The 26,091-nt window shown below is 33.9% G+C and overlaps 1 protein-coding gene across 1 annotated transcript; it reads left to right on the forward strand.

Moving 5' to 3' along the window:
* The first annotated feature begins 6,570 nt into the window (after positions 1-6,570).
* On the forward strand, positions 6,571-13,653 carry LOC139507139 (BTB and MATH domain-containing protein 38-like). The gene is made up of 3 exons (XM_071295647.1): positions 6,571-6,703; positions 8,082-8,460; positions 12,011-13,653. The coding sequence occupies exons 2-3, from the start codon at positions 8,109-8,111 to the stop codon at positions 12,448-12,450; spliced, it is 792 nt and encodes a 263-aa protein (XP_071151748.1). The 5' UTR covers positions 6,571-6,703; positions 8,082-8,108; the 3' UTR covers positions 12,451-13,653.
* Positions 13,654-26,091: the final 12,438 nt, after the last annotated feature.

The following is a 26,091-nucleotide window of genomic DNA, read 5'->3' on the forward strand; positions in this document are numbered from 1 at the left end:
TGGACTAAAATGCCTTCCCCTAATCTTTGAAAAGCTGCCAATATTCCCTACGGTAATACTTTTTTTACTCACTAGAAGCAAATGATAGGTAATGATCTATTGTACAATGGACCAGAAAGGCCCAGGTGGGACATCTCATGGTATGTTTTCACAATGGGTCCAAAATTAGATTAAAAAAAATGCTTAACCCCAATTTTTAAAAGAGTGTAAAAAAATTCCCTACGGCAATACTTTTTTAGCCACTACGTGGCAATGGTAGGTAAGGATCTAAGGTCCAATGGGTCAAAAGGTCCAGGTGGGACAACTCATGGTTTGTCTTCACCATTGGTCCAAAGTTAAATTTCAAAAAAATGACTTACCCCAATTTTTAAAAGTAACAAACATGCCTACCCCAAATTTTCAAAAGTCTGTCAAAAATTCCCTACGGCAACACTTTTTTACCCACTAGGTGCAAATGGTCTAAGGTCAAATGGCTCATGGTTTGTTCTCACCATGGGTCCAAAGTTTGATTTTAACAAAATGCCTTACCCCAATTTTTAAAAGGGTATAAAAAATTCCCTACGACAGTACTTTTTTTCAGCCACTAGGTGGAAAGGGTAGGTAATGGGCTAGGGTCCAATGGGCCAAAAGATCCAGGTGGGACAACTCATAGTTTATCTTCACATAGGTCCGAACTTAGGTCTGAAGGGTCAAATATGCCTACCCCAAATTTTCAAAAGTCTGTCAAAAATTCCCTACGGCAATACTTTTTTGCCCACTAGGTGCAAATGATAGTTAATGGTCTAAGGTCAAATGGCTCAAAAGGTCCAGGTGGGACAACTCATGGTTTGTCCTCACCATGGGTCCAAAGTTTGATTTTAACAAAATGCCTTACCCCAATTTTTAAAAGGGTATAAAAAATTCCCTACGGCTATACTTTTTTCAGCCACTAGGTGGAAATGGTAGGTAATGGGCTAGGGTCCAATGGGCCAAAAGGTCCAGGTGGGACAACTCATAGTTTGTCTTCCCCATAGGTCCGAACTTAGGTCTGAAGGGTCAAACATGCCTACCCCAAATTTTCAAAAGTCTTTCAATAATTCCCTACGGCAATACTTTTTTACCCACTAGGTGCAAATAATAGGTAATAGTCTAAAGTCAAATGGCTCAAAAGGTCCAGGTGGGACAACTCATGGTTTGTCATCACCATGGGTCCAAAGTTTGATTTTAACAAAATGCCTTACCCCAATTTTCTAAAGGTTGTAAAAAAATCCCTACGGCAATACTTTTTCAGCTACTAGGTGGAAAGGGTAGGTAATGGGCTAGGGTCCAATGGGCCAAAATGTCCAGGTGGGACAACTCATAGTTTATCTTCACATAGGTCCGAACTTAGGTCTGAAGGGTCAAACATGCCTACCCCAAATTTTCAAAAGTCTGTCAAAAATTCCCTACGACAATACGTTTTTACCCACTAGGTGCAATTGATAGGTAATGGTCTAAGGTCAAATGGCTCAAAAGGTCCAGGTGGGACAACTCATGGTTTGTCCTCACCATGGGTCCAAAGTTTGATTTTAACAAAATGCCTTACCCCAATTTTTAAAAGGGTGTAAAAAATTCCCTACGGCAACACTTTTTCAGCCACTAGGTGGAAAGGGTAGGTTTTGGCTAGGGTCCAATGGGCCAAAAGGTCCAGGTGGGACAACTCAAAGTTTATCTTCACATAGGTCCGAACTTAGGTTGAAGGGTCAAACATGCCTACCCCAAATTTCAAAAGTCTGTCAAAAATTCCCTACGGCAATACTTTTTTGCCCACTAGGTGCAAATGATAGGTAATGGTCTAAGGTCAAATGGCTCACAAGGTCCAGGTGGGACGGTCCAGGTGGGACAACTCATGGTTTGTCCTCACCATGGGTCCAAAGTTTGATTTTAACAAAATGCCTTACCCCAATTTTTAAAAGGGTATAAAAAATTCCCTACGGCAATACTTTTTTCAGCCACTAGGTGGAAAGGGTAGGTAATGGGCAAGGGTCTAATGGGCCAAAAGGTCCAGGTGGGACAACTCATAGTTTGTCTTCACCATAGGTCCGAACTTAGGTCTGAAGGGTCAAACATGCTTACCCCAAATTTTCAAAAGTCTGTCAATAATTCCCTACGGCAATACTTTTTTACCCACTAGGTGCGAATAATAGGTAATAGTCTAAGGTCAAATGGCTCAAAAGGTCCAGGTGGGACAACTCATGGTTTGTCATCACCATGGGTCCAAAGTTTGATTTTAACAAAATGCCTTACCCCAATTTTTTAAAGGTTGTAAAAAAATCCCTACGGCAATACTTTTTCAGCTACTAGGTGGAAAGGGTAGGTAATGGGCTAGGGTCCAATGGGCCAAAAGGTCCAGGTGGGACAACTCATAGTTTATCTTTACATAGGTCCGAACTAAGGTCTGAAGGGTCAAACATGCCTACCCCAAATTTTCAAAAGTCTGTCAAAAATTCACTGCGGCATTACTGTTTTACCCACTAGGTGCAATTGATAGGTAATGGTCTAAATTCAAATGGCTCAAAAGGTCCAGGTGGGACAACTCATGGTTTGTCCTCACCATGGGTCCAAAGTTTGATTTTAACAAAATGCCTTACCCCAATTTTTAAAAGGGTGTTAAAAATTCCCTACGGCAACACTTTTTCAGCCACAAGGTGGAAAGGGTAGGTAATTGGCTAGGGTCCAATGGGCCAAAAGATCCAGGTGGGACAACTCATAGTTTATCTTCACATAGGTCCGAACTTAGGTTGAAGGGTCAAACATGCCTACCCCAAATTTCAAAAGTCTGTCAAAAATTCCCTACGGCAATACTTTTTTGCCCACTAGGTGCAAATGATACGTAATGGTCTAAGGTCAAACGGCTCAAAAGGTCCAGGTGGGACAACTCATGGTTTGTCCTCACCATGGGTCCAAAGTTTTGATTTTAACAAAATGCCTTACCCCAATTTTTAAAAGGGTATAAAAAATTCCCTACGGCAATAATTTTTTCAGCCACTAGGTGGAAAGGGTAGGTAATGGGCAAGGGTCTAATGGGCCAAAAGGTCCAGGTGGGACAACTCATAGTTTGTCTTCACCATAGGTCCGAACTTAGGTCTGAAGGGTCAAACATGCCTACCCCAAATTTTCAAAAGTCTGTCAATAATTCCCTACGGCAATACTTTTTTACCCACTAGGTGCAAATAATAGGTAATAGTCTAAGGTCAAATGGCTCAAAAGGTCCAGGTGGGACAACTCATGGTTTGTCCTCACCATGGGTCCAAAGTTTAATTTTAACAAAATGCCTTACCCCAATTTTTAAAAGGGTGTAATTAATTCCCTACGGCAATTCTTTTTCAGCCACTAGGTGGAAAGGGTAGGTAATTGGCTAGGGTCCAATGGGCTAAAAGGTCCAGGTGGGACAACTCATAGTTTGTCTTCACCATAGGTCCGAACTTAGGTCTGAAGGGTCAAACATGCCTACCCCAAATTTTCAAAAGTCTGTCAAAAATTCCCTATGGCAATACTTTTTTACCCACTAGGTGCAAATGATAGGTAATGGTCTAAGGTCAAATGGCTCAAAAGGTCCAGGTGGGACAACTCATGGTTTGTCATCACCATGGGTCCAAAGTTTGATTTTAACAAAATGCCTTACCCCAATTTTTAAAAGGGTGTTAAAAATTCCCTACGGCAACACTTTTTCAGCTACTAGGTGGAAAGGGTAGGTAATTGGCTAGGGTCCAATGGGCCAAAAGGTCCAGGTGGGACAACTCATAGTTTGTCTTCACCATAGGTCCAAAGTTTAATTTTAACAAAATGCCTTACCCCAATTTTTAAAAGGGTGTAATTAATTCCCTACGGCAATACTTTTTCAGCTACTAGGTGGAAAGGGTAGGTAATGGGCTAGGGTCCAATGGACCAAAAGGTCCAGGTGGGACAACTCATAGTTTGTCTTCGCCATAGGTCCGAACTTAGGTCTGAAGGGTCAAACATGCCTACCTTGTAATGCAAAACTTTTGATACTTCTTGGGAACTACTTGACAGGATGCCGAGACTATGGAAAGCTATTTCTTACAATATCACAAAATTGATTCCTTTTGGAAATGTCGATGCCATGTAGCAACAATTTTGCCAGCATTTAAATAAGTGCATAGGTATTTACTATTCTTCATACACTATTCAAAATTGCGCGCAGTACGCTGTTTGGTATATGAAAAGCGAATAAAGTAATGAGCAGGAAACAACATGTTAATTTGAAGAAAAAAATATTAAATAGTGTCATCGGCTGCTCACTCATATATAAAAACAGATTATTTTGTGATTATATGAGTGATAAAAACATTTAAAGTACGTTTGAATCTTATGCAACTTTTGGGTTTTTAGACATATCTGAAAACTGGCTGCTAGCGAAGAGGCTGCTAGCGAGTGGCTGCTAGCTTGAGCCTGGTTGTATTTACTGGAAAATGATTACACGTGGGTTTTCGATATCACCAGCTAGTCAAAAAATTTAATTTTATCATCGGTACAAGGACATCATTTGTAAAGATAAATCAACATGCAAACATCCTATACGTTCAGGTATTTCACATCCAATTTTTTATGGTAATATTTATTACAAAGCACAAAAACTTCGACATTCACCTCAAAAGCTAACAAAACATTTTAACAACCTAATTAAGAAGGATATACGCTACTGTTGTTAAGTCATTAAAGATGGCATATATTGGCCTAAATATTGATTAACTATAGGGTCTTTGCATCTGAAATAAACACATTTATTCGAAAACCAGTTGTTTGCATGAAACGGGTTATGTTCTTCTCATATATTTTATGATGGTATGATACTAAAACCCTAACGGGAGGAATTTTGCTTGATATTATTCATATGAAGAAGTCAGAATCTTCCAATCAGTTTAGTTGAGGTATTGAGCTGGCATGTCAGTGACTTCTAGTAGTCGTTTGTTAATTAATGTATCATTGGCACTTTGTTTAGTTTCTTTTGTTACCTATTCTGACATCGGACTCGGACTTCGTTAGACTGAATTTTACTGCGTGTATTGCCTTTTGTTTCTTTTCTCTACATTGGTTAGAGGAAAAGGTGGAGGGTTGAGACTGTTGTTATTCCAGTATGAATTTTGAATTTAGTTCATATATGTATTTTGGAGTTTAGTTGGACGTCCGTTATCACTGAACTAGTACACATTTTTAATTAGGGGCCAGCCGAAGCACGCCTTCGGTTAGGAATTTTCTTGCTTTATTGAATACCCATTGCTCGTATGTAAAAGAAGTAGACAACTTCGACAGAGAAAGTGTCTTGATCTGAGCAGTAATGACCGTAAAACGGAGTCTGTACAATTTTCGGTTTTACTAACTCAATGGTACAGATGCAAAACTTTCCAAACTCACATTATGCTAATTATTGACCGACAGCGGGAGGTATTCTAGCAGAACAATGCTTGGCATCACACAACAATGGACTACCTTATCAAAATAACACAAATGAGCTAACTTAACCTTCAAATTCAAAGAACACGAATCCTATTTAGAGTTAGGGGACCATTTGGAAAAAAAGTGCTTCAGACGGTAAGACAATATCATTTTTGTTCATACCATGATTTATTTAGTGAGAAAACTAAATAACAGTCGTTTCCTTGGATTCTTGTCTTCAAATAAACTGCAAGATATAACTGTAGCTTTGTCCTTTTCCTTGGTTTGTATTTCAACATCAAACACAATGACCAATGTAATGACGTGAATGACGTGTAGTCGCCATTGCAACACTCATCGCAAATCCTAGTAAGCTTTTCCAAATGATCGTATGATGTTAAAGGAAATTGGTCAAATATTACAATAGAAATTAAAAAAAACCCATCTTACATCGTCCACCTATTTTATTTTAAACTTGTAAACCAGTGTGTTTAATAAATATATGAATATTTCAAGTTGTATGTAAATAAATTTTTTTCTCAACTTCTTACAAACTTTTTTTGGGTTAAAATATGCCATAAAGTGGCTATAGCAATAATTAAGTTTAAAGATTCATGAAAAGACATACATTGTTTAATATGCTATCAGAGAATATAATACTTATATGTATTATTATATAATTTAATTTTGGATGTAACGCGTCTTCTGATTGGCTGACGTTATTTTGTTATCAGACAAAAGACATAATTTAGTCATGTGACCGTGACGTCATCATCGCTTTTATATGGTTTTCTACGGTTTAAAATGGAATTTAGAATTAAATAATAAGAAATGATTGTATTATTTTTTCTGTCTACTCGAAATAACATAAAAATGTGGTGCACACTGTTAAATAACCCGCTACGCGCGTTATTTAGTGTGCACCATTTTTTAATGTTATTTCTTCATAGACAGAAAAAATATTACAGTCATTCCTTTAATTTCTCTGATGCTATCTAGTATGTTTACATAATCATCTGTAGCAAGTCGTAGAAGTTGATAAACGTTTGAACCAACATAACTTAATCAACGATGTTGTGATATAGCTGACAGTTTAATCTTCTCATATTTATCATAGGCATATCTGTGATCTAAATTAAGAACATCATTGTCCCATTTTATTTTCCGGTACAATAGTCCGCGGGTATACTGGTGAATTTAAGCTGACTGATACTTGTGTTTTATTGTGTAGACTTCTTACGTTCACTTACTATTTCTATGCCAAACTTAAATTTATTAGCCACATAAGGTATGTATACTTAAAATTTAGGTATGAAACAGTAACCATGATTTGTATGTATATATATTTATATATAGAAACACATAAAGAGGTACTTTCGGTTTCAATACTCATTTAAATTGTAAATTTAGTAATTGTCTATCAAACAAATAAAGTACACAGAACTCTGTAAAGTACATTATATACTGTTCCAAAAGAAAAAGAAACGCGTAGCTTGGGTGAATTTATATATTTTACGGGGTAAACTAAGACAAAAGTCTTACAAAATAACAGACGGCATAATTTGGTTGTGTTAACCTATAAGAATATATAAATTAAGTGTGGGATGTATGTTAATCAGACAACTACCTTAAGACACTTATAGCAACAGACAAAATGAAAAGTGAGGCAGTCCTGAAAAATTGAACGCAAATAAAACATGGCATGATACCATTTCAAATCAAAAGTTTTCAGATATATTCATATTAAAAGAAAAAACTTGATGACCTTATTTGAAAGAATAGTCAGAATTTTACTAATTTTATGAATGTTTTGGCTGTATGACCTAGATGCGCCCAAACTCAAGTTTGTCAGTAAATGAAAGAACGCAAAGTACAAAAAGTTTAATAATAACATGTTTGGCGACGATTGTGCACTGTTTCATATCTTATCATGTACACGTGCAATATTCCAAATTTGCGTAATATTAATACCTTTTATGGACTGCTAAAGTCAAATGAACAACTAACACATATCATGATGATACAGACCACAGATGTGACAGTTTATGTTTCAAAATCAATCATATCAAAAGATACATGTATACAATTTGCATATATACTACATTACAGTCTGAACCAATGAGCATATCATGTAATAAATGAAAAGACAAATGTCATAAATTATTGAAATTGAATGTTTTGAAAAGTCAATTAATTTAGAGTTATTTCCCCCTGACTATAAATTTGTTAATAATATTAGTAGTGTAACATCTCAACTTTTGGGAGCAGATACCGCTCATATTGTCCTCATTCAAATCAACTATTAACAAACTTCTTTTCAAGATGGAAGAAGGGGAAGGGGGAGGGGATAAAAATATTTTATGAAATTGAATGTTACCAAATTTCTGTACTTGTTTCTCCTTCGGCAGCAATTTGGAAACGAGGCTGGATATTAAAACATGTGCTTGAAGTAGTACCCCCTTGCAATTAGAAAATTCAAAAGAGTTTGAAGTCAGATAATCACATATGTACATAACTTAACTATTTTTTTTTACATATTTTTAAAATTTACAAAACATGATAACACAAGACTGAATACAATTACAGTCTTTATTTGTACCATAAAGTCACCTATGCTGCACATAAGTGTATATAATCTAAATTTGTTATCAATTGTTTTTTACCAGGAATATATATAACTGAGATTTGGTGAAATGGAACAAGCCACTCAATTCCGCCGTCAAGGCACATCAACAGCAAAAGAATCTACTTCTAAAGAAATACACTCGAATAATGGATCTAGCCATGAAGCTGAAGTGTTAACTGACTCAGATGAAGACTTAGCCTCACCTTTCAATGAACAAAATATCGCATTAGTATTTGGTCAAAGAAAGCTCCATGTAAAAAAGGAGCATCTAATTGCCGTGTCTCCTGTGTTTGAAGCAATGTTCAGTTCAAAATTTAAGGAGGGATCGTTAACTGAAATATCTTTACCTGATAAAAAACTAAGTCACTTTGTTTATTTTCTACGCTACCTGTTTCCAGGATTCAATGACAGACTAAGAGGTAAATACAAATAAAGATTAATAAAATCCACACATGTTCAACAGACACAGTTGAAGCAATTGCAAGTATTTGCCTACTGTGAATATCTTTTTTTGAATATTGTTTTTTCCGATGTTTTTTTCTCTCGATAAACTAAATATGTCATGTGTGTACTTGCCAATAATTGAGGTTATCATTCATCATAAATTTCTACTTTTATTGTTATAAATTACAATTTTTGATCAAATTTAAAAAAGGCAAGCATAGCAAAACAACTCACCATTTGAAACAGAAAATCTGTGACTTCGATTATACAATTACTGTGGATTCATTTATTTTTGTGGGTGTAAATTTTCGTGGATTGATGAAAACTTTTTCGCGGATATTTGATTTCGTGGTTTTGTTTATCTCTGTATACAAAGTCTATTGACAATATGTTGTTCGGTTGACATTTGAATTCGTATTTCCCATCCAACCCACGATATTAGAATAGTTATGAGAATCGCAAAGTTGCTTATGGCAATAAACATGAACAAATACATATTTACGCATTCAAGTATGTAGGCTTGCATTATCTCACAAAGATCATTGTTATCTTTATCAAGTCATTTATCTCAAACTTGGGTCAAGACAATAAAACAGTTTTCTCTAATTTTCACATTTTCTGACCGGTGTGAGAAAAAATATTTCTAATCTCTAGACGTGAAAAATTTGTTCTCAGCAAATGATTGGTCGAAATGTTATTGTGACGTTAAAATTTCTTTGTTTCTTCCGAATGTTTCTGTTGTGACGTCATGAAAAAAGGCGACCATGCCTGATGACTTCACTTAAAAAGTACACAACTTTCTTCAAAGCTTTGAAAAAGAATGATAAAAATCATTACAGAAACAGATTCCGCCACTATAACTCGTGTATTATGATATTTCTCCACTCTCGACAGTTAAATTTTAACTATTCAAAAAGCTCGGCAAAGCCACGCGCTTTAAATATTAAAATTTAACTGTCTCGACTGTAGAAATATCGTAACACACTTGTTGCAGTTGTGGAATCTATATGTCTATTCGTTTGATGTGTTTGATATTTTGATTTTGCGATTTGATAAGGGATTTTTCGTTTTCAATTTTCCTTTGAGTTCAGCATTTTTGTGATTATACTCTTTGATATTAGCTTGTCTATGTTATTTAAATGAACTGCACCAAACATACTAATATAAATTCAACTCTGCTTCGCTCATAATGGCAAATTTAAACAAACAATATGCGCTTCAGCAGTCTGTCTGAGTTTTTCACAAAGTCGTCCGTTTCTTTTGATGTTTTGATGTTATTTGTGTCAATGGGTCGCTATATTTAAGACATATACCCCCAGTATCACTCTTGAATGAAAAAAAAGATGAAAATATAAGTTATCTACCTTCATATCCGTAGATATGGATACCTAAACACCCTGAAGTATCCAAGTACAGGGTACTGAAGGGTGTTAAAATATCCATATATGGGCGTTTTTCAATAAAAGCGTAACTTTCATACCTAAAAAAAATGGAAAATCAACTTGTCTAAAATTTAATTTCAAGAGTTATTTTGAATACCTCTATTATAGACCTGTTTGTAAACAAAAAGTGCAATCTTAAATATTCTTTAAAATGATATTATTTTCATAATTTGTGTAATGTTTTGTAGGGGACTTTTGTCCCTTACGATACTTCTTCTAAACACACATATATTTTTTGTAATTTTAAATGTTTCCTTTATATATAATCCAGTTTGTTTACTTTAAATACTAGAAAAATCTCATTTTGTTCTGAGTTGGAAAACCGTTTTTATCGATAAAGATTAGACAGTACTTCACATATGAAGGTACAACTCATGTTACGTAGTGGACATTTTGATGCGTTTCGTAGTGGACAAAACCGTTTCGTAGTGGACAAAATGTTTCGTAGTTGACATCAACCCTATCTTATGTTAATAAAAACATAATAAAAATAACATGAAACTAACCCTTATTATTTGTTTTGCACGAATTTAATTGAAAAAAAATTAAGAAAAGACTGCATGGTAGTTGTAGTGTCCACTACTAAACCTTTTTCTCCCATACTTGTTTCGTAGGGGACCGTTTTGTAGGTGACGTATTCGCATAATTTATTCCCCCCCCCCCCCCACAAACCTTATATTGCAATAGTAACAAGACTGATTGTATTCATCAAAGCATTTATTTAGCTGTACACTGATATTTTTTTCATAATTTTAAAACCAGATACTGAACGAGATTTGACCCGTTTCGTAGTGGACATTAAAAACAAATACGGTATCACTCTGGTCCATTTTATGTGCTCAATTTTTCGTACCAACAATTTAATTGGCGTTATAAAAGCCTCACTTCTTTTGTAAGACCCTAATGTTTATATCTCTTGCAAACAAAAATTACATTGATTTTTTAAAACTGTTTATTGGCAAATTTTAATGACTTCGTTTCGTAGTGGACATTTTGTAAGGGACATACCTTCTGAAATTAAAAATACTATTTTGAAAGCTGTTTATTAAAATGAACTCTGAACATACTTTTGATTATTATTAAAGAACTTATGTAAAGTAAAAATAACATTTTTTTCTTCATTTATTTACGATATTTTAGAGTATGAATGTTGAACAGGCGGTCTAGTGACATGCCATTTTGGTTGTTTCGGACCATTCAGGAGTCAATATCTTATCAATCCCTCTAAAAATAAACTGTTTCTTTGCTTAAAAATGTTAAATCTAATTCAATGTACTGACTGCACAAAAAATTACTTACAAAGATCAAACACAAAGTGGCTGGGACAAGAACATCATCGGATATGAACGTAGACAACGAATGTTTTCCCGGTCTTATTCTAAATCTGGTGATTTTTAGAGAAATTCGACAATAGAATTTAACTTAAAAGTAACGTTTTTTTTTCATTTTGTAAATATCTTATGAAATTTGGGATTTTTACATATTTTTAACGGGACGTAGGGTAATACCTTTGGTAGAACCCTACAGGTAGTCAATTATTAGACGTTTTTAATCTACAGACAGAGAAAGTGAAATGGGTCGAATTTGGCTCTCAAAATTGTGAGAATTACATCATAGACGGTGTGACGTCAACGTGGGTCATTTGCATAGCTAGGTCAGTAGTCCCATTCATTGACAATGTGGCAGTATACATAGTGATGCATTTACCAAAATGATTGCAAATAATCGACATAGTAAGATAAAATCGTTAGTGGATTACGTATCTAAGTATACAGACATCATTGATAATCTACAGAATTTGATATTTCATCAGGAACAACCATGGAACTAAGGAAAACGTGCGTGAATTTCTCCGATGCAATTGGTTAGCAAAGTCCGGAAATATGGGTTAGCAAAACTCAGGGGCTCTGGGTTTTGTAACGACGTGCGTTAACCAATCAAAATCATAGAATATACTAAGCCGTGGATAAATATTTGTGACATAAATATACATGCTTGTGAATATGAGAATAGCTTATTTTTTCTTTCAAATGCAAATACTTTATTTTTTGTAATCTTTGAAAAATAATTATACTTTTTTCAGAGGACACTGCTTACGACATATTACCTTTGGCTGATGAATACCAAACTGATGGTCTAAAGAATAGGATTGAAAAGTTCCTGATCAAGATTCTTTTTAAATCAGTTCCAATCGCATCGGTGGATATTATCGAAAAAATTCTTGAAGCGGAACGGTACAATTTAAATGGCTACCTGAACAAATGCATTGATATAGCATCTCGGAAAAAAATTCAGACCTTGAGAAAAAGTCCGAAATTTGAAGAAATAACTAAAAAAACACAACTTAAAATTAGTTTAAAACGATGGGAAGACATCGATAATATGCATAGTCAAGCGGTAAAAATAAATCCTAATTTCACAGAATATCTGGAAAGAAACAGAAGCCGTATCGGAGCACCAAGTGAATATGCAATTGATATTAAAGATGTGGGCGAACACTTAGGAGCTTTCATGAATGAATAACTAATTGTGGTTTCCTGTCTTACTAAATCAATATAAGTATTTGTACACTTTCATTCATTTACATTCAAACACATTACCACTCACAATTAATAAGTGATTTCGGTTTTATATATATGTTTACACTATCGTTATACTTTATAGTTTCCATTTCTTAAACAAGTGTAAATTGAATAAATCTATTGTTACGAATATCAATGGATTTTGGCCACAGGGTGTGACGAGCGGGGTTTCTGGAAATCCCTGATTCTACATCCCGATAACAATGTCCATTCTTATTCATAACCAATAAAAATTGATCACTCATTTAATAGCATAAACATAAGAAATAACAAATAGTGTTCACTAAAAGTTGTTTCAAGATTCCAAAAAACGAAAAAAAAATTAAGCATCTACATATATACTGAGCCAAAAAAGTTTAGCAACGAAAGTGTGAAATTTTAATTTATAACAAAATCATAACAAAATATAATTTTAATAATAACAAAAAACAATTATGACATGTCAGAAGCAACATGAATATTAATCACTCACATTTATTAGAATTTTCTTTGTATGGAGCGCGGGAGGGTCAAAATGTGGAAATGAGTAAAGTATTATTCAAAATCAATTTCTCAGCCATGCCCTAAGTGCACCAATGAAGGATTGGCAGGCACACCAGCAGCTGCCCTTAGTCAATGCACTACTTTTGGCTGGAAAAACACGTGTCACGTTTTGACGTAAAGCGAAGGTGGCGCTCCTCCCTTGACGACAGTTTTTTGGGTGTCTATGAGATATCGGACTATCTTGCGCAGTTGCAATTTGTCGAAATCTGTTTGTTATTCTCTAAACTGTTGCCTTATGGTCATTTAATCAAGCCATGATGTCAGCAACCCTCATTCCGGCATCAACCATTTCAACAGCTTTCCGACTGTCATTTTCGGGAAGGCCTGATTGACGCCAAATGCAATTTTTATAAATGTGTATGCGTTTTTCTTACCAATGGTGTGTTTCTGAATGTAATTGGAAAAGAAATTTTTAATATCGTTTAAAAGTACAGGTACAGAAGGTAAAACATCAGTTACACGTGTAAAGCTGAAATGGCGCGAAATGAATTACCAGGAAAAAGTACGACTGTTTAATTTACAGGTAAAACCAAGGATTATATCAACAATGTTTAAATATTTTTTCTCTCTCCAGAAACAAAAAAAAAAAAACAAAAAAAAAGTTGCCAAACTTTTTTGGCTCAGTTTATTTTATTTTATCATTTTAACACTCTTGCTTGAAGGTTACATATTTTATCCCTGTCATATGTCTCTATTCTAAAGCAGTAATCTTTAAAAAAAAAAAAAACAGATTCGGAAATCCCAGTGGCGAATCAGTTGGTTCGATACCCATTTCATTTGAACGGTCAACGCATTTAAATGGTGGGAAAGCATCTTTGGAAACCCCATCCTCTTTGGTTGCCCCAAATAAGAATGATTGTATCCGTCCCTAAATGCCGCGCAAAAAGGGAGTTCCTCAATATTCAATCTGTATCTTTGTATGTTGATCGTGCCTAGTCCTTAGGTTTCTAATCCAGATACATATATCCTACAGTATTTCCAAATATGAATGTTTGTTTATTCTCGAGAAGAAAGGGGTCGGGTTATACAATCGTTATATATCAAACTAATACAGGTTTAAGTACTTTGGGTAATAACATTGCTTTTATCTTTTGTCTATTTTACCAAATCCAAAACTTGCCACAAAATGTCGTCCGTCTTATACCTGTCCATATTGCCAACTGTATACAAGGCCATGACGTATTTTTCTTCGTTATAAAACAGTCAACCTTGAACTGCTGATCCATATTAGCCCTTGTAATTAACGGGATGAAGCAAAGCAACAATTTTGATATAGCTCTTCAACAGTTTCTGTACTTATACATCCTCGGATTTCAATTGTTTTGCATTTAGCGTTTCTGATGAAGGTAAATCCAGAAAAACATTCGGACGCAACGAATTATTAGACGATTTTTTTTCATTTTTTTTTGTAAAATCTAAACTTTGAACTAAGATAGCTAAAGTGAGGTTATTAGTATGGTTTCATGTTTGATTTCACTCTATATAAGAATGATGTATTTTGAATGGTTGGTATCCAGTGTACTTTCGAATAGTCTTACTTTTTTCTTATTTTAAACGAATTTGCATCTTTTTTTAACACTGCCGGTGACTTTTACTCAAATTCCCTCCTATGCCCTGGTATTTTCTATTTTTGGTTGTTATCAAATAATTGATGGAAAACTGTTTTTTTTTATATAATATGAGACAACAGAACATCGATAATGATCATTTGAAGATCCCTTCTTTGTGTTTGTTACTTTCCTGAAGTTAAGCAAACATTTCTTTCGTCTCTACTTTTAGTGTTCTAAAATTGATATTTCTGTGCTTTTAAATAATCTCTTTCTGTAATTTTATTCACTTTGTTATTTTATGGAATAAAACATTTTTGAAGTAGAAATATATAAATGTTGAACTAATTTATGTGGTTAAGGTGGTACCTAACACTACAGGGAGATAACTCTGTAATATCAGCTAAACGTTTAAATTACGTTGCTTTGTGAAGGCAATATAAAGCTTCACAATGATCAAAATTAGTGTATGTCTAACTGCTAAATAACCAGTGTAATTTTTCTGATAAAACGCTTGGTTCAAGTTTTTTGATTTTTTTTACATTTTTGTAAAAGGGTCAAAGTAAATAATTTGTCAAAATTTTATGAACATTAGACGAGCCAAATTAATTTTAGTGAAAGTGTTGGGTACCACCTTATAGGTTTATTTCTCAATACAGTTGGCAGAATTTACTTTTCGACTTTCTGTATCACTTTACTACACAGTAGTACATGTATCAACAAAAGGTTTTTACTATTGAATTAAGTTTATGTTTTTATAAATCTAATATCACATCCCTTTTGTAAAAATAAAAGTATATATGCCGGATATACTTTCTTCTACTGTGCTAATATGATTTGAGCTGTATCGTTATTTTTGTTATAACATCTTCAACGTTTCGTCTGTTAAGTTTATCGACAGGTTATAGATATTCCTTATAAGACCAACTGCACCCCTTGAATAATCATTTTATTACATTGTTTTAAATATCAGTTTATAGTCAGATTAAGTAACGCTCCATCTAAATTCCATATACCTTGGTCATATTTTTTTATATACAATCGAAAATGTACTTATTTTACTCTTGAAATTTATACAAAAGACTGGCGTTAATCAGTTTTAGTATAAACAGTATATCATTGACACTTTAAAGAGATGGATACGTTAGTTTCTCATAAAAAACTCTATACAAAATTGTTCAAAAAAAGAAATGATTGTTCAACTCTTTTAACTCTTTTGCCATGCCAGAGTCTGTAGCCATGGCAACACTCCATTAAAAGTATTTTTTGCTTACCAGGTAATCTATAAAGTCAGAGTCGTTACCACAAATAACTTTACACATTTACAGGATTATCTCGTTTACACAAAGACAAGTGTGACTGTACCCTTATTCATGTAATTACAATCGGGATTTGCACATTAGTTTTTTCGGTGTAGTTATTTACAAATTCCATTCAATTTGATACATCCGTATAAACTTATTCAACTTTGAATAAATTCTTGAAAGTTTTCAATTTCACATTTTGTAACATCGTCTTGATCAATACCAACATTGATGTTGATCCGTCTTAGTAGATCAAAATCAATTGAATATGTAAATACGCTTCGCACAAGCGTTTCGTAACTGCGAGTTCACTAAATATACATGTACTTTGTTGTTTTGTGTCTTTCCTTTACTTGTATTTGTCCTTTGTAACGATATGATGAACCAAGTCGTGTGAAAGTGATTTTAGTTTATTCCGTTTTTATGTCTTAGTATAGGACCCACAAACACGCTTACGTCATGTTCATAGTGCCAATTACAAATCAAGAACCTGTAATCAAGTGGTTGTCGTAGGTTTCTATTCGTCATATATGGTCTTGGTTTGGTAATTGGTTTGGTTTTATTTCACAAAATTGTGAAATAATAAGAGGCTCAAAAGAGCATGTGCAGCTCACCTTTATCTTCAACAATGGCCATTTGTTTTGGTAAAAATCATCATGAAAGACCAAAATCTTATATAGAGTTAATTGGCATTTGCAGTCAATTTGACATATATGTAGATCTTGCATTGTCAATATTTTTTGCTTTTTAGCTCACCTGACCCGATGGGCCAAGTGAGCCTATGCCATCACTTGGCGTCCGTCGTCTGTCGTCTGTCGTCGTCTGTCGTCGTCTGTCGTCGTAAACTATTTCAAGAATCTTCTCCTCTGGAACTACTGGGCCAAATACTTCCAAACTTTAACTGAATGTTCCTTAGGGTATCTAGTTTATAAATTGTATCCGAAGTTTTGATCAATCAACAAACATGGTCGCCATTGCTAAAAATAGAACATAGGGGTCAAATGCAGTTTTTGGCTTATACTCAAAAACCAAAGCATTTAGAGCTAATCTGACATGGGATAATATTGTTTATCAGGTCAAGATCTATCTGCCCTGAAATTTCAGATGAATCAGACAACCCGTTGTTGGGTTGCTGCCCCTGAATTGGTAATTTTAAGGAAATTTTGCTGTTTTTGGTTATTATCTTGAATATTATTATAGATAGAGATAAACTGTAAAGAGCAATAATGTTCAGCAAAGTAAGATTTACAAATAAGTCAACAAGACCGAAATGGTCAGTTGACCCCTTTAGGAGTTATTGCCCTTTATAGTCAATTTTTAACCATTTTTCGTAAATCTTAGTTATCTTTTACAAAATCTTCTCCTCTGAAACTGCTGGGCCAAATACTTCCAAACTTTAACTGAATGTTCCCTAGGGTATCTAGTTTATAAATTGTATCCGAAGTTTTGATCTATCAACAAACATGGTCGCCATTGCTAAAAATAGAACATAGGGGTCAAATACAGTTTTTGACTTATAACTCAAAAACCAGAGCAATAGAGCAATCTGACATGGGGTAATATTGTTTATCAGGTCAAGATCTATCTGCCCTGAAATTTTAAGATGAATCAGACAACCTGTTGTTGGGTTGCCGTCCCTGAATTGGTAATTTTAAGGAAATTTTGCTGTTTTTGGTTATTATCTTGAATATTATTATAGATAGAGATAAACTGCAAACAGCAATAATGTTTAGCAAAGTAAGATTTATAAATAAGTCAACAGGACCGAAATGGTCATTTGACCCCTTTAGGAGTTATTGCCCTTTATATCAATTTTTAACCATTTTTCGTAATCTTAGTAATCTTTACAAAAATCTTCTCCTCTGAAACTACTGAGCCAAATACTTCCACACTTTAACCGAATGTTCCGTTGAGTATCTTGTTTATAAATTGTATCCGAAGTTTTGATCTATCAACAAACATGGTCGCCATTGCTAAAAATAGAACATAGGGGTCAAATGCAGTTTTTGGCTTATAACTAAAAAAACAAAGCATTTATAGCAAATCTGACATGGGTTAATATGTTTATCAGGTCAAGATCTATCTGCCCTGAAATTTTCAGATGAATCAGACAACCCGTTGTTGGGTTGCTGCCCCTGAATTGATAATTTTAAGGAAATTTTGCTGTTTTTGGTTATTATCTTGAATATTATTATAGATAGAGATAAACTGTACACAGCAATAATGTTCAGCAAAGAAAGATCTTCAAATAAGTCAATATGACCAAAATTGTCAATTGACCCCTTAAGGAGTTATTGCCCTTTAAAAGACTTTTTTTAACAATTTGTTCATCATGTTGACTTACTTTAAAAAATCTTCTCCTTTGAAACTGCTGTATCAATTTCAGCCAAACTTAAGCTAAATAAGTTTCAGAGTATCTAGTATAAATTTTATATTTTATTTCCTTGTATGTCAAGAAACATAGCTTCTATGGCTAATATAGAACATAGGAAAAAATGATTATTTTTTTTGGCCTTTGAAGAAAATAGGACGATCCAAAGAACATTTAAATAAATTGAAAAGCAAAATAATCATTGATGAGAGGATTTAAGCAAAAGAATTAAGGTGAGCGATTCAGGCTCTTGAGAGCCTCTTGTTTAAGTCCTTAAGATTACTATCTATAATTGTATGATATACTTTTCAAGATACATGTAATAGGCAAAAAAAAACCACAATTCATTGTACAACATCTCCTTTTAATTAAGTATTATGTTCATGTACATGCACTGTTTCAGTATATGTGTCGTTCTGAGTATAAACTATGTATTAAAATAAAATTGTAACAATACAACACGATCCATCATTTGAGAGATGTTTGATTTTCATATTTTTAAGGAAATACTTCCAATTGTGCGGGTTATTTCTTACTTACATGATGTGTTTATTATTGTTCAGTACATATTTGTACTCCGGCTTCCTCCACCAATAAAATTTGGCCACCACGAAATAGCCTTAATACGGTGCTTACAAGTGGCGTTAAAATACAAAAAAAAAATCAAATCACAAAGTCATGTACTCAAAAACCCATATCTCAGTAATATGATTCTAAGATTAATCTACATTTTCACGGTATTGGTTTTGTTCATCATTGAAGACCTTACTGTGACCCACAGTTGCAAACATTTCATACTGCATTTATCTATTTACTAGCAAATGCTATTTGTTCATTTAGGCTTTATATCATACTATGTTTGTAAAACAATTTGACATGTTCATGATATGCTACCTTAATACCATCACAGTCATCTGTTTTGATGAATGGTCAATGGGATTCAGCTCAGTTCAATATCTAATGAACAGAGACGTGATCCAATTAGATAATATTAGTACACTGTTTACAAACAAATTATATTTGTTGACATATAGTACGTATATAACCATTAACTGATAAATTTATCCGATAAACCTAAAGAATTGGCATGATAGTACAACTATGGGTATTTTTTTTCTCTCGGAGTGAATATGTAAATACAGTCAACCAAATAAACATTTTTCAAACTAGTTTTATCAACTCCACTTATGTCGTATTTCATTTTCATTTTTTATTTGCTGTAATACAAATTTAAAGTAATTTACAAAACGATTAATATGCAAAATAGAGATGACAGGATCGTTGGTGGTTTTTTTTTAAAAGTAGTTTTAGCAGCCAACCCACAGTGTGGCCTGCAAATCTTTAGTGCTTATACTCTGCTTGCGTATATTATGGGGGGAGGGTTGAGATCTCACTAACATATTTAACCCCACCACATTTTTGCGCCTGTCCCAAGTCAGGAGCCTCTGGCCTTTGTTAGTCTTGTATTATTTTAATTTTAGTTTCTTGTGTACAATTTTGGAAATTAGTATGGCGTTCATTATCACTGAACTAGTATATGTTTGTTTAGGGGCCAGCTGAAGGACGACTCCGGATGTGGGAATTTATTGCTACATTGAAGACCTGTTGGTGACCTTCTGCTGTTGTTTTTTCTATGGTCGGGTTGTTGTCTCTTTGACACATTCTCATTTCCAGTCTCAATTTTATTGTCATACTTCTTTCTCTTTCGAAAAAATCAACATTTGATTTACCCGACGTAATTAAACAAAACGGGTTATTGAGATCGCACGAACTTATAAAAGATTTTCTCACTTGCTTTTCTTTGTGAAACAGCCTTGGCTACTCTAAAATCAGTTAAAAAATGTTGCATCTCAATATTGCCAAGAATTAAAAATAAAAAAAGGAATCAACCCATTAGAATTATGTAAACAGGAAAACGTAAACGTGCTGCAACCAAACAATTGTACGTCAGAAACTCGTCTAACTGTCCTTCCTACAATGATACCGGTAGACGGGGTTCGTTAGAGACAATCAATGACCAGATCAATACGTGGTGAAAATGCAACGTCAATAGAATTTGATTACACATTGTCATATGCGAGACAGATCTACGGCCGCAACGTCAATAGAATTTGAATACACAATGTCATATGCGAGACAGATCTACGGCCGCAACGTCAATAGAATTTGATTACGCAATGGCATATGCGAGACAGATCTACGGCCGCAACGTCAACTGCTTATCAAATTTCTGAACGCCATTTTGCACAAATTTATGCCATAAATGTTTCCAATTAACTGAAATGCCACAGAATTGAATGTAGAAAAAAAATTAAGCCTAAAAGTTTCAACCGCATAATTGCCAAAACCACTTGTAATGGATGGAACAAGGGCAAACTCAGAAGGTGCAAAACAGAATCTCAAACGTGCCAAACAGAAATGGTTGACCTATCTGACACTCATTTTTGCGTTTGTTACAGGCAGTCATTGCTTTTGACGGTGACTAATGCAATTTCATTGATAAGGGGAAACCAGGAATTCAGTGTAAACCACAATATTTGAACATTGGAAATGACGTAAACAATTCAACTTTCGAACTGACATTTATCTCAACATTTAAGTAATGAAAGAACTTTCTGTTCATAAGTTTGCTGACTTAAATTTGCTTATTTAAAAATAGGAATTTAACAGAACCATCTAGTGTTGCATTTCTAAAGTCGTTCAGTATATGTAAGACTTCAATTTATTAACATAAAACAACAAATTCTAACCTAATTTTGGGGTATCTCATTGTCGTAGTGTTGCATTTCTAAAGTCGTTCAGTATATGTAAGACTTCAATCTATTACAGTCCTTGGATGGTGTAAACTTCCACTAACACCATACACCATTACACCGTACACCATACACTATTACACCATACACCTTATACCATTACACCGATACACGTTACACCTTTGCACCATACACGTTACACATTACACCATACACCATTCCCCATTCTATCTACACGATCCGAAATTACCCATAATGCAATTAAATTTCAACGACTACAAAATTATTTATTTGTTTTAAAAAACGAATTTTGATCACAATATTGCAAATTAATATATAAAATTAAGACTTCCGTGATCATGGTCATGTAAACAATACAGATCAAATACATGTATTTGTAAATAAAGTACGCATAAAACTTTGCTTGTATAAATTAAGCCGTGATCTGCCTTCCTGTAGAGGCTGTGTCTGCGCGTTAATAAATAACGATATAGGTTTCACTGCTTTTATTATTAAGTTCTGATCGGTTTTAAAATGTAGCGTAAATTTAAAAAACTTGGTTTTCAGATAAAGTCGACAAACAATGCAGAAAACGAATAGAACTAAGATCATATAAAATATTCATATATAATCATGAAAGCGATATTGGTGTACAGTTAACCGGTCAGGGCGAACTCTAAAAATCGAGTATACTCGGTTTTGCGAGTTTACGATCCCGTCGTGCAATAACTATTCATGCTTATGGCCAGCGTAATATAAATGATTATTATTTTTCTGCACCAATCAACAATACATTCATACATATCCTTTTTTATTCAATTAATTGAATTATCACAAAAATTATAGCTTTCACATCTCATCTTCACTAAAAACTAAAACGAACGAACCTAAAAATATTCCGGTAAATTTTTGCAATTACTTTTTTTGTTTTCCTCCCTTAAAATGTCGAGATTGAAAACGCATTTTTGTTCCTTTAAAGTACGATATGATGTATTATTTAAAATGAAACTTGAATTTTTTTCCTCAAATTTGTGAGAAAAAAAAATCTCATTTTTTTAAAGTAATAATCCTTATACGTTCAACATTCAAAGTTTTCGTTTGGTGTTAATAAAATGTATGTATCACTCAGTAAGGACATTGGTCCGCAGAAATTCAAGGTTGGTCAGGTTTGAGTGTTAACGTTTCTCGGACCAACATATTTTTGGTCATGCCAAGTAATCCTTGATCACAACTCTGTTGGACCTCCTACGGCATCCATTAGTTATTAAAACGATTAGATAAAAGAACATATAAACCTATCAAATGTACCGTTTTTTGAAATAACAATATTGCCAGTGGACCACTCAAACCTCCTTTTTTGGCGCTTACAATTTTCAACCCTCGAATTAAGCTTTTCAAACTAACTAAAATTAAAAACTTGCTTTCTAACCGATCTTTTCGTGTACCGGACAGGCACCACTCGTTATTTTATAAGAAAAGCCTGCTATGGTCTAATACACATGCATGTTGTCTACTTGGGAGTTTCCGCACAAACACTTGTCTCAGAATAAACATCGAATACGGCAGTGGAACTACCATTCATTTTTTGGCAAAGGTTACCGGGTTTATACGGAGTTCAAAATATACATGAAATATCATAACTCCGAGATTTCGATCTGTTTCATGCCAAGAAATTCTTGCTCAAAACTCTAGTGGTTCTCCTACGGCACCCATTAGAATATGATTTCATTCAACAAAATAAATTGTCCTGCATGTACGTATCGCTTTAAACACGGACATATACATGTACCAAATGGTGAATATGAATCAACCTTGAAATTGCTCTGGCAAATTGTTAGCTCGTAAAGTTAAAAAAAAATCCATGTTAGACAAAGGTGTTGGTTTTTGGGGTTTTTTTTTCGTCAGAGAAGTTAAAATAAAATTTACCGGTAAATGGAGTTACACTGAATCATGGAAGTAATATTGTGAATCTTCTCAATTGAAGAATGATGGATTGAACCTGGTTTTATGGCAAGCCAAACCCTCTCTCTCTTATAGGCAATGTTAAAAATACCGCTATTATATGACAATAAAATTTGTCTTTATGGCGAATAATACACTATAAAAATCTTGAAATTATCTGCTGTTATTCGTATAAATGAAAAAAGAAAGTTGCGATATGATTGCCAATGCGACAATTCTCCACAAGAGACCAAAATGACACAGGTCTACATTTAACAACTATAGGTCACCGTACGGCCTTTAACAATGAGCAAAGTCCATAGTATGTTTCTTTTTATCATAATTGCAATATGATATTTTATAAGTTATCATTAGACTTCAAAATGTTGAATGAGTTGACGCCTTATACTGCTAATTGTATTTTTTATAAAACTGTGTGATGTGTACAATGGTGTAGTTTTGAGGGTATTCAACAGATTACACTCGTGTCACAGGATGTCGATGTATATCCTATAGGTGGTCATTCATGTTCAATAAACGAATGTAGGACAGAAAGTCACAGGACAAAAAGTCACAATTTAGTTTAGTTAAACAAATTTTATTTGTTCAAGTACAAATTGGATAAGACACAAAAATAAATAAAGGAATATTAAGAGAACTAAAACAAAAGAAAAATACAAAATAATTCAACAAACGAAAAAAGGGAGGCATTTAACTAAGATGATGATTTGTGTGCGATCATGGTTTGCTATCTAGACAATTAGAATTCGGTTTTTAGAATATATTTCTTTGAACAAGAAAAAAATCATTTAAAGATAGTGTTGTGTTTTTTCTTGAACTATTATAAAGCAACTTTGTAATTAAAATTTATTCAATTTAAATCAATACAAAATGTCAATTATTATATATTTTGTCTCAGTCTCCATAATCACTGAATGCACTATCCTTAATGTATTTAATAACATGGAACAATTCAGAAACATTGTTGAACATGTATTATTCTATTTTACTTAAACGTTGTTCTCATATCATTATAGTCATAAGCAATAAGGATATCCTAATCGATGTTGTTGATTGTGTAATTCATGGCTGAGTAGGTGTGTAATCGATGACACGTGCATGCCCGCATTATATTATGAAAATTAAAAATATCTCTCTAAGTTCGGTTTTAAATATCTAAAAAATTACCTCAGGGACTCGGTCGGCAGATTTTTTATGTTTTTAATTATTTTTTTTTATATATTTCTGGTTGGACACTGGACACATTTTCATAGTAAATACTGCCCATGGACAATATCTACTTATTTAAATGTGTCCTGGACACAATTTCCTATGAAAATATGTCCTTAAGTATGAAAAAGAGTACATGAACAAAAACATTATTCACTACCATAATATTGTCCAGGGGGACATTTTTTCAGAGGACATTGTGTCCACCAGGGCATCTTTTGATGGATTAAGTATTAAATGATATCCATTGCCTTGTTATTACTGGACACATTTTAACTTTTAATTGCAAACTTTAATTAATTGTTACTTTGACATAGAGTTGTCTCATTGGCACTCATACCATCCTTATCTTAATATTTATATCTCTTAATATAATTATATACTTATGCATAATTCAAACTCAAATAAGTAACAGATGCTGTACAGTATTATTTTCCTTAAAGGACACAATTTAATAACATTTACTACAACAGTTTGTTCTGTAGATGGACCATATTTCATAACTGTCGCTGTAAAATGCTGTCCACTTAGGAGCAGTATTTCATGGCAATGGATATTATGTATTTTCAATTGCCTTCTTCTCTGACATAACAATCCCCAAGGGTGACTGGGGTATAGAAATATGGTCACTTGGTCTTCTCCCGACCGGCAGTAAAACGCTTGCCGAAGTGGGGCGTCCGTTTGGCTGTGCGGGATGTATCAAGTTCGCAGTCACGTCCGGTCAGAAGGGGACGTTAAATCCGATGTCTCGTGTAAAGAGAGTGCCACGCTCTTTGCACGTTAAGAACCCTTGCAACCAATCTTTGAGGAGTCCGTAGGTGGCCTGTTGCAAGGCAAAATTTCTGTCCCTATCCAATATGCCCCCATTTTCCAGTGGCAGTCCAAATTTCCCCGACCATCATCCAAGATGGCCTCTATTGTATCAACCTACCTATTGTATTTATTGTGAACTTGTTTTCGTCCTGAATATGCATGAAATATTTGCCACTGGACGTTAAGCAACCAACAATCAATCAATCAATCAATCTCTGACAAAACAAATATAGTAAAGTTCTTCGGACTTAATTTTACACTTCCTTCAATCAATTAAAAATACTGCTTGTAAATATATTGTACTGTAGCACATATTAGAACCCCACTTAAATCATGAATGGTCATGCTTTACGAATTTCTTTCACATTTACATGTATGACCCTTTCTGTTTGGCTATATACAATGATATAGGTAATGTTATACCTTGACATTTCCGGGTATTACAAATCAACATGTATATTAACGGCTCATTTTTTATAATGGGGTTAACTACCTATCTCTGATATAACAACATTTTTATAACATTCACATTTCTGAATGTTCTGTATATCAATTTCATATTTTTATTGACCGAATGAGAATATGTTTATATGCAAGGAAACATATTGAGTATCAAATTAATATAGGTGGTTTTTATTTATCTTGGTATTAAATTAAAGAAATTTGAAAATACTATTGCGGGTCAGGTATAAAGTAGACTTGTTGACTGTTAGCGGAGAAATAATATGCCCTGTACTAAAGAATATAAATGAATGAGACAATGACAAGTCTTGCAAAGGAACAAGATATAAAGCACATCGATTTCCCAGCCGGGTGCGTCTAAACACTCGGCTGCTAAGGAGTCCACTAAACCTTTTTTTTGCACTAAATACTAATAAGGAGCACGCTTCAGCTAAACTTTTTTTTCTTTCGGTTCATTCTATCTACATAGGCAAAGTTGACTTTAGATATTTTACCAAATGATACGAAACATTTAAATATGTCACAAGTATTACTCAATAATATAAAAAAGAAGATGTGGTATGATTGCCAATGAGAAAACTGTCCACAAGAGATCAAAATGACACAGACATTAACAAT

This window comes from Mytilus edulis, unplaced genomic scaffold, assembly GCF_963676685.1.
Source record: "Mytilus edulis unplaced genomic scaffold, xbMytEdul2.2 SCAFFOLD_768, whole genome shotgun sequence".
Classification (NCBI taxonomy): Eukaryota; Metazoa; Mollusca; class Bivalvia; order Mytilida; family Mytilidae; genus Mytilus; species Mytilus edulis.